Source organism: Plectropomus leopardus, chromosome 15, assembly GCF_026936395.1.
Source record: "Plectropomus leopardus strain MGB_pleo_1.0 chromosome 15, ASM2693639v1, whole genome shotgun sequence".
NCBI lineage: Eukaryota > Metazoa > Chordata > Actinopteri > Perciformes > Serranidae > Plectropomus > Plectropomus leopardus.
The window spans coordinates 2,345,103-2,362,692 of NC_142190.1; the positions used below are offsets into that span (position 1 = coordinate 2,345,103).

Genomic DNA, 17,590 nt, shown 5'->3' on the forward strand with positions numbered 1-17,590 from the left:
TTGTAAGTGGCGTCTCGAAAATAGAAGATGCTGCTCGCTGTGGTCGACGCTGTGACCGCGGAGAGGTTTGTCCTCAGAGAGCCGCGGGAAACGAAAAGCAGCCGCTCCTCGTGGCGCAGCTTTGGGATCATCATCTGCGTTATCAGGTGTGACTGCAGCGACCCGCGCAGCGACGCGTTTAACGTCACAACGAGAGCCAAACGTGACCGGCTCAGCCTAAAGATGAGAAACCGTGTTCATGCGGTCACGATAAACATAGAAAAGTCATGCAATCTGCATCTGTTTTCAGGCCTGGAAAAGGTTTTGAAAACTAACTCCGAAAGTTTTGGAAAAGTCGTTAAAATTTGGTTAAAAAATCTTTATTATAGTACATGATGTGTTCAAGGACCATCGTAGATTTGAGAATTCAATGATAATTTCTGTTTTTACAGTTTCTGGCTGTGATAAATGGCCTCATTTTTGGTAATTTTTGCCTTTCGAACCCGGGTTTGGAAGGCATGTTTTCTTCAATAATCACAAAAAAACACACACACACACACACACAAAAGAAAGAAATATGGAAATATTTTTTATTTAATAAAATCACTAATACTTTTTAAAGTAAATGTTTCTTTAAAAATTGTCAAAACCCAACACTTTTTAAACATCGCCAAAAATCTGAAAAATAAATCCCCAAAATGTTGTCTTTGAAAATTGTACAAATTTCTTTTTGAAAATTTGCCAAAATATTTTCTTTGAAAAATGCCACAGATTTAAAAAAAAAAACAAAAAACACAAAAAACAGTAAAATAGACAAAACATTTCAGAGAAGGTTCTCTAAAAATTGATGGTAAAATAAATACAAATTACAGACAGAAGAAGTTGTATGCCCCTCCCTTAGGCCAAAATAAAAAACATAAGTCCCTCCCCAGCGCTTAAATAATTAAGTGATATGCTTCCCCCTTTTGCACAACACTCTCCCCTCTCATTAATAAAGAACAGTCCCTAAATTATATTTAGATATTTCAATCCTTTTCTGTCGTCATTATATTTTTGATAAATTATGTTTAAAAATCTCTTATATAGCCATGAGAAAGAACCGATAAGGCGTATCGATGGTCTTTTCAGAGAATGTTTGGTCATTAAATCCTCCTCAGAGTCATGGAAAAGTCCTGGAAATTTATTGGTAAAACTGATAAACAACAGTTCCTTTTTCCCTTTTCAACGTTTCCCACAAACCTATAGCGAGAGGTCATGGCATCAGTGAGGCAGTGTCATTAAAGGATTTTTTTTAATTTTTGTATTTCTTTTTCTTTGTTAAGGGCCAAGTTCAACTGTAGGCCTCTAATTTTGGCCTAGTAAATGTGGGCTGGTAAGGCAGCTGGCAGCGCAGCGTGCAGACCAGGCCAGAGGTTCATGCTGCTTCCTGAACAGGAGCTTCCACTCAGGCGGCATGTGAGGACAACACGCAGGGCGGGAGCGCCATCAGCATCATTAATCCTCCGTTTCTGCTTTAGCTGCTCAGAGGTGTTCTTGATTTGTTTGTCGGATGTTTTAGTGTTTTTTATCAGCCCGTCTTTAACCCTCTACGGCAGCGGTTCTGACAAAACCTCGCCTCCTCATCAGATGAGCTCCCCCACACCATGGCTCGTCATCTAAACGTTTTTTATTTCGGTGGTTTTAAACGTGAATGCTGGCTGACTCGGGCTGCCCTCTGAAAGTCGATTTATCTGCAGGTGAACTCTCAATAAAAAAATCAATTATGGAATTTTAGTTGCAGATGTGTGAATTAAGTTCAAGGGTCAATATATTGACTCAGAAGCTGCATTCACACTGCAGGCCCAAATGCCCCAAATAAGATTTTCTATCCCTAATAAATAAATAAATAAATAAATAAATGAATAAATATATATATATATAAAGAAAGAAGAGAATATATATATATATATATATATATATATATATATATATATATATATATATATATATACAAAAAATAAAATATGTATATTTAAAAAATATATATATAAATGTGTATTTAAAAAAAATAAATAAATATATATATATATATATGTATATATAATCTAAAGAAAGAAAATTACCAGAAATTAAGCAAATAAATAAATAAATAAACCTAAATAAGATAAGATAACCTGAAAATAAGTGAAAACTTTTTTTTATTAAATAAATAAATAAACAAGAAAATGACCTTAATGCAGTGCTAAAAATTATATTAAATTAAAAAACTGGGTTTTTTTTCTGTAATATATACATATATATATATTTGTATGCATATCTGTGTATGTATGCATGCATACCAACAGTGATGTTTCAGGTTTCTAGTTGAAAAATCAGATCTAAAAGATAATGTCATCGAGCACTAAGGTTTGCAGAGTGAACGTGGTGAGAGCGTCCGACCCTCTGAGGGAGGAGCCGCTCAGTCTGATGGCTGCAGGCTGGATCGGCTTCCTGCGGCGCTCCGTGGTGCGTCTCAGGGAATCAGTGTTGTTACTTTATGTCATATATAAAATAATATCATATTCATGATTTATGAATCCAGTGAACTGTCTGGTCACAAGGTGTTTCCTCTTACCTTCTTGTGTCCCCGGGCCCCGCCCCGGTCCCCCCAGTCCGCCTCCTCTCTGTCTCTGGTTGTGACAGACATGCACCAGCCCTGCACATTACGTCAGTCCCCCTGGACCCGGGTGCCAGCTGTTGATGTCACCCTTGGGTCTTTTTAATTTAGGGATTTCCGCTGGGTGAGATGAGGGGGAGCCCCATGACCTCAGCCCACAGCCACATGAAGAGGCCCACCGGGGCCGAGTCAGGCCGGGGCAGGGCAGGGCGGGGCCGCTCCGCTGGGCGAGCGCAGGGCCCGGGCGCTGCAGGGTGACCGAGGCGCCCTCCGAGATGTCATGTGAGGAAACGAGGAGCGATTCAGGGGTGTGTGAGGAGCGGTTTGCTCCCTTCTGGAGTGCCGTGCGATCCCTGGTACCCGTGACAGCATGTCTGCGACTTGCAAACACCGCCGCGATCCCTTGAGCTCTTAAATGCAGCCTTTCAGCAGCTCCGAATTTCCTTCCTTTCAGAGGGGATCAAATGTTCCTACCAGAGACTATCTCTTGTTCTTTCAGTGCTCAGGGCTCTGAGTGGGAGTGAACATCCTAACATCCATCCATGTAATTGATTTTGTTGGGTGCCAAAGTTTTTCCTCTTGATACAAACTGTCGCGGTTCAGAGAGGAAACGCCTTCATTTAACACCGAAAAGCTTCTGACAAGTGCAGCCGTCTGGATTCACTCAAACGTTTTTCAGGGTGCCTACAGTGCAAACTGCAGGCGCACTGCATTTTAGTCGTCGCATTTTTCTGTCCTGTTGCTGGTTCTGGTCCAACCTTTGACGTCCTTTAGGTCACATACGAACGTCCGTGTGTCTGTACTTCATATACAGTATATGTGGGAAATACTGTAAGCTGTTAAGCATTATTTTCCTTCTTTAAAGGAGCCGTTTGTAATTTTCAGCCACCCAGTCCAACCGAATAGGGGGCCATATTTAACCCTTTAGATGTCAGTCTGCTACTGTGTCCTCACAACAGCAATTTACAGTCATCAGTTTTAATTAAGGCACCTCATAACTGACAGAGGAAGAACGCAGCCGGTCAAAATCAGGCTGCTTTCTAGATTTTACTTATTAAAGCTTTCTTAGCTCAGTTTTAGCAACGCCACAGAAACAAGAAAACAGTCACATCACGCCGTCTGAAAAGTTTATCGCGAATTGTAAGCCCACAGTTTGAGTTGTCATAAGTTAAAGTAAAGATATGTTTCTGTAAGTAGCCAATGATTTTATTTACCAGTCTAAAGAAATGTTCCCTGTTCAGTATCAAACTGCACCAAAGTGTCTGAATCAACAAACAGTCAAATGTTCAGCAGCAGAAAGTGAATTCTTTAGACTTCTACAGACTGCTTTTTTTGTTTATTATTATTTATCAACACAAGGATGCATCATATTTTATAATACCCCATTTCTGTATTTTAATCATTACCTGTTGCCTGAATTTTGTGTTTGTCTTTACGTTAAACATTTAAAGAGACATTTCCATTATAAATTAAGGATAAAACTTAACCCAAGTGCAGGAAATTAAGTGTCTGATGCTCAAAATTTTCAGTCCTTGTAATGTCATGTGCCAGTATTAGTGCAGAAAATAAGTCTCCCTCATATGTTAAAGAAAAAAGTGATACATCAGTGTGATAAGGTGAAAATTGATCATCTCAGGAGTTGCAGATGTGCTGTTTGTTTTGGTGGCATTAATTCTTTCTGCACACCTAAAACTCCAGTGCAGTGAGCACTGCAAAAAATATGATTCCCTCTCAGCTGGAAAAATGATCCCAACAGAAACATCTGCATTGTTTTAAAGTGCTAGAAGTGATTTTTTGGTTTCCTTGATGAGATAATAACTCTTTCTGTCTTTTCTTTGCAGTATCACCCTCTGTCTCTGTGCAACACAAGCGAGGATGAACGACAAGAGAGTGACTTCATCACTATTGTCAAACTGGAGCACAGGGTCCCCCGCTGTCTGCCGCTGCTCGATAAGGTACATCCCACACCAGCCGTCACCAGGAAAAAATGAGGGCATTACAGGCTTTTGCAAACCACAGATTTGTTGGATTTGCACGTTTTTATGATGCAGATATGATGAAACTTGACATTTCAGCACCGCTGTGGTTAAAGTGTTGTTGGGTGTAGGCACAGAAACTAGTTGGTTATGGTTCGGAAAAGATCCTGTTTTGGCTTAAAATACCTGTTTTTGGTGGCACAATCCCCGCTGAAAACACAGCTATGTTTGGTAAAAAAATGACCACTTTTTGTGCCACTATCCTGGCAGGAAACGTGTGATGTTTCTGCCAAAAACAGCCGCTTTTCATGGCACAGTCTTTGCAGGAAATGTGTGATGTTTCTGTAAAAAACAGCTGCTTTAACTGGCACTATCCCAGCAGCAAAACAAGTGATGTTAATGTAAAAATAACAGCTCTTTGTGGCACTATCCCAGGAGGAAAGGCGCAATGTCTCTGCAAAAAACGGGCTGCTTTTTGTGCTTCTATACTGGCAGTAAATCCAGCAATGTGTCGGTAAAAAGCAGCTGTTTTTCTGAGGCACTATTGTGGCAGGAAACGCAGTCATGTCTAAGTTTAAAGCATTATTTAGTATTTGTTTTACATCAGATTTTTGAAGACTTTTTTTCTTCATTTTTTTTAAAAAGAATTGGCTTTTTTTTGTCGAAAACAAAGAAGAAATTTAGGTAAATGTTTTTCTTCTATTCCTGCATTTTGACAGGCACGTTTTCTTTAAAAACGGCATTTTTTTCTTCCTTTTTAATAATTTCTGTTTATTTTTATAGATATTTTTTTCTAATTCTTTATTTTTTAACTTTTGTAGATTTTTATAGAAAATTTAAACATTTTTGGTGTTTTTTCTTTTTTTTAGAAAAATAGTTTGAGAAGGCGTGTTTTCTTTTTTTTACATTTCTTTTTATAGAAAACAAAACAAATGGGCAATTTATTTTGTTCTTTTTTTCTCAATTTTTTAAAAGGCACGTTTTATTTATTTATTTATTTTTCTTCTTTTTAAAAACGCAACATGTTCATGATTTGCAGAAATGTACAATGCCAACTTTTTTTTTTTTTTTTTTGGCAACTGAGCTGCACAGACTCACACACACACAAACACACACACACACACACACACACACACACACACACACACACACACACACACACACACACACACTGAAAATGCTTCATGCGTTTCCCCCGCCGGACGCTCGGAGAAACCCCCCTCCCTGTGACCCCTTCCCCTCTCAGACACGGCAGCAGACGGATGAACCATCCTGCCATCCCGCCTCCTCTGCAGCGCCCCTTCCGCTCTTGGACTCAGACTTAAAAGCGAAGATGGTTTTAGAGGGAATGATTTGGCAGGAGCTTAATGTTTTGTTCAGGACGGGGATCTTTCAGAGAGCGGGCTCGGACAGGAGGGGGTGGGCTTAGCTCTGCGCTGCTATGTAGCAAGTGGCAGTGAGCCCTGGCTTTGGATGTGAGGCTTTCGGGCCCCAGCTGTCACCGGTCCGATCCCAGCCGGCCGGCCGGCCAGAACCAGACACTCTCGTTTCTGCTGGCCTGTAATGTGCGCGCAGCTCCGCAGTCCTCCCGCTGTGGTTTAGACGTATGTGCGACGCAGTTTGACCTAAATCTCTCTGTGTTTTAAGCGCTCTGCCATACACACGCTGGCTGGCACATCCGAATTTTAAAGCAGCGTGATTTAAAACTGTTGCTATTTTTTCCTCTTTTTTCAAGTGGTGACAAATTAGCAGGCAGGAGTATAGTTAGGCGACCGGCTTTTTTTAGCCTGTGTTTTCTTTTCCCCTAATTTAAAGCCATGTTTAGGAGCTGCCCGCCGTGGCGACGATGTAGAGACATTCCCACACTTCCCCGCTCCTTTCTTCCTCCTTCAGTGGGAACCAGACCGGGGGTGGATTAAAGTTGTGGTCTCCAAGGTTCCCACGGTCATGGAAAACCTGGAAAAGTCATGGAATCAGTAAAAATCATTGAAAGTTTGGGAAAACCCATCAAAATGTGTAGTGTCCGATAAATTAAAATGACATAAATGCATTATGGTGAATTTATTTTTGTAGCTGATGACATCGTGAATCTCTAATATGTGTCGATGCTGGACGTTTTGTTTTTGTTTATCATGCGTGTTTCTTTATTTTCTCCCCCGTGTTCTGTCTCTCCCGTCATGTCTGTCCATGAGGCACATCAAATACATTTTTAAGTGCTTTTGGCTTCAGGGGAGGGACGGACAACTTTAAATGTTTGTATTTAGTAATCATTTTACCTCAGATTTTTAAACACATTTTCAAAAATGTTGGCAATTTTTTCTTACTTTTTTTTTTTTAAAATGACAATTTTTATAGAAAACTTGTGGATTTTTTTCTTTTTGGAAATTTTATTTTAATTAAAAGAACGTAAACATTTTTGGTGACATGTTTTCTTAAAAAAGTTTAGGCAATTTTTGGGTGATTTTTATTTAAAACTAACAAAAAAATGGGGCATTCTTTCTTGTTTTCCTTAAATTTTGGAAAGGCGTGGTTTCCTCAAAAAAAAATTATTTTTTTTAGTTTTTAAAATTTTTTAAAAATATCTGTGAGTTTTTTTTTTCTTCTTGAGTTATTTAAAAAAGCAGACTTGGAAGACACGCTTTCCTTAAAAAGTTTTTTTTTGTCTTTTTTTTCTTGATTTTCTTTTCCACAAACAGAAAAATTTGGGGCTTTTTTTTTTTTTATTATTTATTTAAAAGCCATGTTTTCTTCAGACTCGCCAAAATGATAACAGCCAGAAACTGTAAAAACAGAATTTATTGTTGGATTTTCACAGTTCAGACTGTCCTTGAACACATCATGTGAGGTGCTGGAATAATGTTTGAATAGAGTTTGAATTCTATAAGAGTCCTTGAGAAGTCATGGAAAGGTTTTGAAACATTGTCCATGACGATGTGTGGGAGTGCTTCCTCTCCGTCGCCTTTGAACTCAGCGGCAGTGACGGAGCGAGGGGGGGCGGGGGGGTCTCTCTTGTTGTTTTGGTCTTCTGGAAAGTATGTGTTGCAATAAACTCCGCTCCAGCCACCTGCATCCTCGCTTCCTCGGCCAGATTCAAAGCTTTTGGTCGTGGTGGATTTATTGGGGATTCGTGGCGCAGCTGTTGAGGAGCTCGGGCCGTTTGAGGAGGATGAATCAGACGGTTTGGGATGTGCGGTGCCGGGTCAGCCGTGGTCTCTGGATGGGACTTGTTTACAGTTTAGTCTGACTGTAACCCGCCCCGCTGATCTATAGATACCCGGACGGCCGCAGAGGGTTCGTGTTGCACCGCGCACGCTCAGAATAGACTGTAAAGCAAACAAAGTGAGGCTGAAAACCTTCGAGGATAAGCTCTCATTGTTGTCTTTTGTTTTTATTTTGGGTTTCAGAGGTCCGTCTCCTCGCAGGGAGATTCCTCTGCTGATCTGCAGCGATCCGTCTCTCTGATGCTCGATGAGCATCTGAGCAGCCTGGAAAGTTTGGATGCCTCTGCAAGGATGCACGTGAATCCAAACTCAGGAAAAACACAAATAATGAAACATTAATTTCAAGATAAAAATGTCTTCAGTGACTACTCTTTCAGTTATCTTCACAATAATAACAGCTGACTGATCTATTCTGAAGCCCAAAAACTCTCCAGGTGTTTTTTTAGAGATCTGATCTGTTTATCTTGAGGCAGAAAGTATTTTTGGAGTTATTATAATTGAATTTTAAGGCTGCAAATCCCGATCAGGATCTATTATCTCGATCCTAAGTGATCTCAGTTTAAAGAGCGTTCTGCCTGTGTTTACACGAGTCCCCTTATGGGCGATCTCATGAGTCTGAACAATTTTAGGTTCATTCGAGTTCTGCAGGACCGATCACCGGCGATGGACGAGATTTGTGTCCGAGCCCGACGTCATGCAGAAGTGGACGTTGCGATTTCGAGGCAGCTGCAGATTTTAGAGCCGCAGCTGCTCTCCGCCGACTTCAAACGCCTGGCTCTCAGCCGATCGAACAGCTGATTGGTTCAGATGATGACTCAGCGATATGACGTATCAGATAAACTTATTTTTGTTGAATTTCAGACTTATTTTGCTTCTTTGAAGGTTTTTCTGTTAACAGAGTTCAGGATGTGACTGATGGAGACTAAATACGTTCATCATGAACTATTAACACCCGACTGTTTTCATTATTTGAAAGAAGTAACGAAGGTTTACGGATTAAACACCACAGATTTGGTCCGGATTCACTTTTCTGCAGTTTTCTGTCCCCTTCAGACACACGAGTGTGTTTTAGATGAGCTGACGTGCAGAAAGCTGACGCATCTGTGTCATTTCTGAATAGTCGTCAATACCTTTTAAACTGTTTTTAATGTTATTAATATCATTTTTACTTATGAATTATGTAACTTCTGAAAAGCCTAAACTCGTGTTTGTTGGTATAGAGAGTTTCTCTGCAGTTATTAGTGAAATTAGATCTTATTTTCATAATATCTTATTTTTTTGGGAACAACGTTTGTCCTGAAGCTTCGGGCAGAGTTTCTCTCTCTGTGTCTCTCTGTCTGTCTGTGTCTCTCTCTCTCTGTCCCTCTGTCTCTCTGTCCCTCTGTCTCTCTGTCTCTGTGTCTCTCTCTGTCCCTCTGTCTCTCTGTCCCTCTGTCTCTCTGTCTCTGTGTCTCTCTCTGTCCCTGTGTCTCTCTGTCTCTCTCTGTCTGTCTGTGTCTCTCTCTGTATGTGTTGCTTTCTGTCTCTGTGTCTCTCTCTCTGTCTGTGTGTCAACAGCAGCAGAGTCCACGCTCTCTCTGTCTCTCTGTCTCTCTGTCTCTCTGTTTCTCTGTCTCTGTCTCTGTCTCTGTGTCTCTGTGTCAACAGCAGCAGAGGCCACTCTCTGTCTCTCTGTCTCTGTCTCTGTGTCCCTCTGTCTCTCTGTCTCTGTCTCTGTCTCTGTGTCCCTCTGTCTCTCTGTCTCTGTCTCTGTCTCTGTCTCTGTGTCCCTCTGTCTCTCTGTCTCTGTCTCTGTGTCTCTGTGTCAACAGCAGCAGAGGCCACTCTCTGTCTCTCTGTCTCTGTGTCCCTCTGTCTCTCTGTCTCTGTCTCTGTCTCTGTCTCTGTGTCTCTGTGTCTACAGCAGCAGAGGCCACTCTCTGTCTCTCTGTCTCTCTGTGTCTCTGTCTCTCTGTCTGTCTCTGCCAGCATGTTGTGCTCGCAGTGATCTTTCCACTCGCCGGCCCGTCTTCTCTGTTTACTCTGAAGCTCTGGAAAGGTTCTCGAGCTCGGTCACGGAGCGACACATGACTCAACGAGAAAAGGCACGGCGGCGGTGCCAGGAGGGCTCCTCTAAACTCTGAATAAACGCTGCGAGCTCTGCTTTCTGACACACTGCGGCTCAGTGTGAGGATCCGTGAACGCAGCTCGTGCAGCGATCGAGTCTTTGGCCCGTGTCTGAACTTGTTGACTCTCACAGAAAGCCTCGTGTATTGATTCTGCTCCTCTCGGATGAAAAGGCTTCTTGGCCCGATTGTGCAGTAAGCCTGTTTTCTTTAACCCTTTGAAACCTGAGCAAATTGGCTTGATATCTTTGGAAAGAGGACGGCCAGCAACATAACAATAAAGACCCAAAACTTACCAAGAAAGTAGTATGAAGTTAGAAGAAAATTCCCTGGAAAAAAAGGGAAAAGAAATTAAAAAATAAGCAAGAAAGAAAAGAAAATGACCTCAAGAAAGTGAAGAAAACGAAATAATTATGTATATGTGTATGTTTTTGAGGTCATTTCATTTTCTTTTGTTTTGTTTTTTTTTTTACTTTTTTAAAATCTTGTAACATAATATCCCAAGAACGCCTTGAGGGAATTTCTTCAATTTTGGCACAAACACTCACTTGGACTCAAAATTAACTGAGGAGATTTTGGTGGTCAAAGGTTAGCGTGACCTTGCATCTGTCCCTTTTTGTGAACTTGAAATTTCAAGAAGCCCTTAAGGATATTTCCTCAACTTTGGCACAAACGTCCACTTGGACTCAAGAATGAACTGAATACAATTTGGTGGTTGAGGGTCAGGGCTTATTGTGACCTTGCAGCTGTCTCATTTTCCTGAACACAATATTTCAAAAATACCTTAAGGCAGTTTCCTCAAATTTGGCACAAACGTTGAGTGGAAGAATGAACTGTTCAGACTTCAGTGGTCAACGGTCAAGGTCACTGTGACTCTACGTCTGTCTCTGTTCATAAATGCAATATCTCAAGACAGCCTTTAGGAAATTTCCTCAAATTTGGCACAAACGTCCACTTGGACTCAATAATGAACTGAATAAAATTTAGATGAAGGTCAAAGCTTACTTGAGTCCATCTTATTCTCCTAAACTCAGTATTTCAAGAAGGCCATAAGGGAGTTTCCTCAAATTTGGCACAAACGTTTCAGTGGAAGAATGAACTGTTTAGACTTTGATGACTCAAGATCAAGATCACTGTGACCTTATGTCCATCTCATCCTCATGAACGCAATATCTGAAGATGGCCTTGAGGGAGTTTTTTTTCAAATTTGGCACAAACGTCCATTGTGGTGGTTAAAGGTCAAGGCCACGGTGACCTCAGAAAAACATGTTTTTGGCCATAAATCGAGAATTCATATGCTCAGATTTCACAGAAGTGTCTCATAGGATATACTGATAAAGTGAAAGATGAAACTCACCATGACATCATTCTGCAAAACCACTTTCTGACCGTGACTCAGCGTCTTATCTCAGGAGCGTTTATTTTATGTGAAGCGTCCTCGTTTTCACTCACATGGATGTAAACTGTGAGAGAAACTTAACAAAGCGGTAATTCTAGTTTTATTCATGATTTTGATGTTTTTATCTTGACTGTGTTTAATGTTTTTATCTTGTTCTGTAAAACACTTTGTAAATGTGTTTTTATTATATGTATTTATTTGTTCCGCAGCGGTGAAATTGTGGCTCAGTAACGAGAAGAATCAGTGCGATACCACGAAAAAGTAAACAGTCAAAGGAAAATATAAACAGAGCGGCTGAATTCACATCATTTCCCAAAATTTTATACATACTTTGTTGAGCGGAGGTCATGAAATCGAGTCAGATCTGTCTTGTGTGGCTTCGACGCCGAGCTCAGGAAGAGCAGCGGCAGGAAACGGTTGGAAACAAGGGAAGCCCGTTGAGGGAGGAATAAATCTCGACCCTCCTGACAGTGTTTTTGTCTTGTCGTGTCTGATTGTCTGTCGGGGGTGACACTGACCTCAGGCTGTTCCTGCCTGCTGTTTTTTAGACTCGGAGAGGGCTGGAAATGTCGATGGCAGCTGCCTCTGGCGTCTTTTCCTCCAGTATCCGAGTCCAACGTCTCCAGTTCATCAGAGACGAGTGCAGCAGGAGGAACACTGGGGAACATCTGGAAAAAGGGGGATATTTCGGCTTTTCAGAGTAAATGCAAAAAGCAGCAGGTACACAATGGACATTTTGGCGAGTACGAAATGCATCAGTGTGAGCAGACTTCTGCTTTGATTTCCCTCCCAAGAAAATTCATTATTCGCCGGTCAGAGCCAGACGGTTGCACGGACGACTTCAAAGGGACGAAACTTTCTGTTTCTTTCTGTCAGTCGGAGCTGGACGCTTCGCTAAAAGACCTGCGAGGACCGTTCACCTCTGAGAGCAAAGCGTGCAGCTGCAGTGCAGCGACACGCAACCTGCTTCGCTCTGGAGGCGCTTTCGTAAAATGACGGGAGGCCAGGGGCCAGTCGCAGCAGCACCATAAACGGTTGTAGCATTTTAGGACATTTCAAGGATTTGAGGAAACTTTAGGTTTTTAGGACATTTTAGGATTTTAGGACATTTCTCAAATTTAAGGTTGTCTCTCACATTGTAAGATATTTCTAGGATTGCAGGATGTTTGTAGGACTTTTTTAGATTGTTCTAGACTTTAGAACGTTTATATGATTTTAGGACATTTTTAGGATTTTAGGATGTTTCTCAGATTTTTGGACATTTCTAGGATTTTAGGATGCGTCTATGACTATAGGACATTCATTGGATTTTAAGACATTTCTAGGATTTGGGGAAATTTTAGGTTTGTTGGGACAAATTTTGGATTTTAGAACATTTCTTGGATTTTTGGACATTTTTTTAAATTTAAGGATGTTTCTCAGATTGCAGGACATTTATTACATTGTAGGACACTTCTCGGATTTTGGGACATTTCTACGATTTTAGGATGTTTTCTAGATTTTTGGACATTTATAGGGTTTTAGGACATGTTTTTGATGTTTGGACATCTCTAGAATATTAGGACATTTCTAGGCTTTTAGGACATAAGGGTCTTATCTAGGACCTCTGTTGGGGGGTGTGGGGGATCCTCCACTGGCACTTTTTGATCAACCAGCTTAATTTTGGTGTTGTTTTATGCACTCTGACACCTTATGGACACTAAAAGTACAAAGACAATTCCCAGTGTGAGTCACTTTATTTTTACTGTGAAATGGCTGGGGGGCCACCCAGCAACCCACCAGGGGCCAGATTTGGCCCGTGGGCCAAAAGTTGAGTATCAGTGCTGTGAGGAATAAAACAGACACATCACAGCATTCCTGCTGTTTCCAATATGAGAGAAAATTTACTGCATAAAAAGTTTGTGGCAACATTTCAAAGTCAGTTTTTCCATTTCGAGCTAAACGTGTCTTTCTGCTGTCTGAGTGCCGTGTCCCTCCTGCTGCTCGTCAGGAAAGGGTTAACTGTGCTGTAACGTGTTCATCTTGAACTTAGCAGCTCCAAATGTGAAGTAGCTTTGGGCTTATCTTTCTATCAAGCAGCAGTGTGAATTTTCTCCTGCTTTTAACTTTTCACTGACTCTGTTGTGCTTTTTCAAATTCTTCCCTTCGGCACTGTTATGTGTCATCCTTCGGTTCTTAAAGGGCCAGTTCACCTCTAAGCAGAAAAATATCTTTCCTATTTCCTGCGCTGATGTTTATCAGTCTGGATAGTTTTGGTGTGAGTTGTCAAGTGCTCCTTATATTACACTAATATCAGCAGCATTTCAACATGACGCCGTCCTGTGGCGTATCATGCAGACTTGACAGGTTCTCAACTGGCATCATCCGTTCGCGTATCATGCTGCCTCGGTTGGTGCCGTCTGACTGTCCGCTGGCGTGTTATAACACCACAAACAGTTCTGTTCAGGTGCATTCTCAGGTAACGCCGTCCAGAGGCGTATCATGCAGACGTGAAAGGTGGCTTTTGGCGTTGCAATCTTGGATTTTAGGACATTTCTAGGATTTCAGGTTGTTTATAGGGTTTTAGGGCGTTTTTAGGACATTTATAGGATTTTAGGACATTCTTCTGATTTTAGGACATATTCTGGATTTTAGGACATATTCTGGATTTTAGGACATTTATAGGATTTTAGGATGTGTCTTCAGTTTTTGGACATTTATAGGATTTTAGGATGTGTCTAGGACTTTAGGACATACATTTGATTGCAGGATGTTTCGTGGACTTTAGGGCATTTCTACAATTTTAGATTTTCTGACATTTCTTGGATTTTAGGACGTTTCTAGGATTTTACACCAAAATCACTGCAAAAGCGACACCATTTGACAACTTCTGATTGAGAATGGGCCATATTTTTCCCTCAGACAAGAACCACAAAACAATGTATGATTGATTTTGGGGGGAGCTGTCCCTTTAAGGAACAAGGAAAGACATAATGAGTGCCAAAGGGAGGAAATATCTGAACAGTCGCTGTAGATATTTGGAAAATTCACTCTGCTGTTTGACAGAAAGGGAAAAAATGAGGCCAAAGCTTCTAAAGCGAGTTGTTTTAATTTTTGAACTGTCCCTTTAAGACTCGCTGTCCACTGTTTGTGTCTGTTTGACCCCGACGACACGTCTTTTCCCTCCCATTTCCTCTGTTGCTAAAGTTAGCTGCTGTTTTAGCTTATCAATGTGAAGATAACTCAGTGGGAAGTGCCAGCTTAGAGTCCAGCAGCTTAATGACCGCCTTCTCCTCACTCAGCTCTGACGTAATGTAACGTTTGATTAGCCGCTTTTATTTTGAAAGAAATGGCACTGTGATGTTGGGGGTATTTTATGGAGGACCACAAGTGTCACGGAAATAATAATGAAGCATTGAATTAATAACCAATTGAAAAATTAAGATAGCATTGATAAATTTGTGTGCAAATTCATTTATCAATTTAAAATGAATAATTAATAGATGCAAAATAATTAATTAGGTTAAATTAAAAATTAATTAATTAAATTAAAACATAAAATAATTATTTGTCTTGTCTTTAGTCTATGAATTATTATGTATTTTATTGTAGGTGAAAGATAAACATTGTCATCTTGCATCTGTCTCATTTTTGTGAAAGCAATATCTCATGAACACCTTGATGAAATTTCTTCAAATTTGGCACAAACGTTTACTTGGCCTCCAAGATGAACTGGTTTGATTTTGGTGGTCAAAGGTCAAGGTCATGGGGACCTTACACTTGTCTCATTCGTGTGAAAGCTATACCTCAAGAGCAGGAAGAAAGCGTGAGAGTGAAAACGAGCCGTCGGTCGGAGGTTCGTGAAGCATCTGCTGCACCAGAAGTCCAAGGACAGAAAACAGGCGATAAGTCTCGTGTTGTCGTCACACATCCCCGTGAGACTCAGACAAAAAGCGTTTTGGACAGGAAAGAGCCCGGAGCAGCGGGACGTCATTCACCTGCGAAAATGAACCCCGGGTTGCTGCCTGTTGACGCGGGCTCGTCTGGGAGGCCTGCGCTCAGTGTCAGGAGGATTTTCTGCTCATTAGCTGCAGATAGTTGCTGGATTCAGGCTGATTTTCGATGCCACCTGAGCGCCTGGTTATCGGAGGGAAACCTGAGGTCACCAGCTGCTCGTGAAATCACAGACGCCGTGGAATCTGTGGACGGAGGGGGCGGGGCTGTACTGTACGGCGGTGTGCTTTTAACACAAGCTGCGTGCAATCGGGGGGATTAGCGAGCGCAGGAACGAGTATTTATCGCCGGTGGAGACCTTTCAGGGAGGGCTGTGCTTTGTGAACGGCTCAACAATGAGACGAATACTTCAGGTTTCGCTCCTCAGCGAGAGCGTGCATTCCTCTTTTTGTTACCACTTCAAAAACAAGTGGTGTGTTTTGCATTTGGCAGTCGTGCGGTTCGTGGAGCGGCGGTTTTGGTGACCTTTTAGGGTAGAGCTGGAGTCGATTTGTTAAATTCGGTTATGATTAGGAAAATATAGTTTGGTCTTAAAGTTCAGGTTTGGCAGCACATTTTGTATTCGTACAATCGACCAAAACCTGGAAAAGTTGTTAATGGAAAAATGCAACACGCAAATCCGAGGCCTGGAAAAGTTTTGAAAAATAAATACATCCCAGAGGGAATGATAAATGGTGTAAATTTTTTATAAAGAAAAAAATCAATCTTTTTTTTTTCTTTAAAAACTCCCCAAATCTTTAAAGGAAAAAAATACAGAAAAAATTTTTTTTTTTTTACTTTATAAATCACCAGAACTAGTTTTTAGAAAAAAAATTTTTTTTTAGAGAAAAGAAAAAAACTTTTATTAAATAGCCAAAACTTTCAACATTCTTCCATTAAGAGTAGCCAAAAATTTTTAGAAAAGAATTGCCAACTTTTTTTTGCCAACAAAATTAAAAAAAAAAAAATTTTTTTCTTTAAAAATAGCCTTTAAGGAAAAGAAAGATGCCAAAATGTTGCCATAAAGAATAGCCAAACATATTTCAAGAAAAATCATTGCCAGCATTTTATTTTGTTTAAAGTTTGCCAAAAAAAAATACAAAAAAAATAAAGCCAAAATGTTTTCATTAAAAAATGCCATTTTTAATAGCTAGTAAAATAAACAAAAAAACAGCCATTTAAAGCTGTATGCCCTCGCTTGAAGTAAAAAATAAAAACATAGATTCCTCCCAGTGCTTAAAAATATTTGACATTCTTTCCCCTTTTTGCACCACCACTATGAATCCCTTAGTTATATTTAAATATTCAGTCTCATCCTATTCTTACTTCTTTAAAATCCATATTTAAGAAAGCTACTATAGAGTAACGAAAAAGTACCAATGAGGGATATCGGTGGTTATTTCAGAGAATGTCTGGTTTTTAAAATTTGCAGAAAAGTCATGAAAAATTTGTGGAAATTTATTAGTAAAATTCTGCGTGAACGCTGTGAAAGCTCGCGAGCGCTCTCTGATTTATTAATAATCAGTCACAAATAGTTCAACCTACAGGCGACTTGGAGCACCTGAGACTGCAGGTGTCCGAGTTTTTCAGTGAGACTCGGAGGTCAGACAGGCCTGCAGGTCTGACACGAGTCACCTTGACCTGCAGCGTATCTGTGGCTGAGCTCCGCCCAGCGAGGTGTGCGTGATCCGCAGAGGGTCCGCTCTCCGCTCTCCGCTCAGCCTGTCACCTTAAATCAGTGGAAAATTCTCTGGCCTGAAGGTGCGTGCGTTCCTCCTGCGGCATCTGTCTGGATATTTTCAGAGCAACACGCCCCAGCTGTGGCTGCAGCTCTCATCCGCGTGTCTTGTCCTCGGTGAGGTTTCTCGCCAGCGTTGCTAAGCTAAACACTGACAGCAGAGCGTCCTCCTCCGAGCCTCCTCTCACTTTTCTGTTCTTCCCTTTTTCCTCTCCCGTCGCTGCGTCGACACTCACTTACTGTGGCATGCTGGGAGATCTCTGATTCTGCAGTCGGATCTGAGCCGCAAAACTTTTCTGCACAAACAGTGAGATGTCTGCAGTGCCTCGGTGGGAAGTGCCTCTCCAAAATAGAAGCTGCTGGGATATCACCTGCATGTGTGGATCGCAAAATATGTCCTACTCCAAAAGTCCCAGCGAATATTCTGCCCAGTCCTTTTTTTCCTGCAAACAGATTCAGCAAATCCAGTTTTATCCAATAAATTATTACTAGACCTGTCAGAAAATTATTTTAAATTGTGATTAATTGCAGAATTTCTGTAGTTAATCACCATTTTTACCATTGT

The 17,590-nt window shown here is 41.0% G+C and overlaps 1 protein-coding gene and 1 long non-coding RNA gene across 3 annotated transcripts in view; one reads left to right on the forward strand and one right to left on the reverse strand.

Moving 5' to 3' along the window:
* The window catches only part of rnf43 (ring finger protein 43), a 115,740-nt gene that overhangs the window by 69,549 nt on the left and 28,601 nt on the right, over positions 1–17,590 (forward strand). For both annotated transcript variants that reach the window (XM_088088156.1, XM_088088155.1), the window contains exon 2: positions 4,456–4,569. In XM_088088156.1, coding sequence (XP_087944282.1) covers positions 4,456–4,569 — 114 coding nt within the window. The remainder of the gene's footprint in view (positions 1–4,455; positions 4,570–17,590) is intronic.
* LOC148187190 (uncharacterized) lies at positions 7,386–11,971 on the reverse strand. Its single transcript, XR_015778871.1, has 3 exons — positions 11,834–11,971; positions 10,213–10,245; positions 7,386–7,913 (listed from the first exon to the last, which is right to left on the reverse strand). It is a non-coding gene; the product is annotated as an uncharacterized LOC148187190 (long non-coding RNA).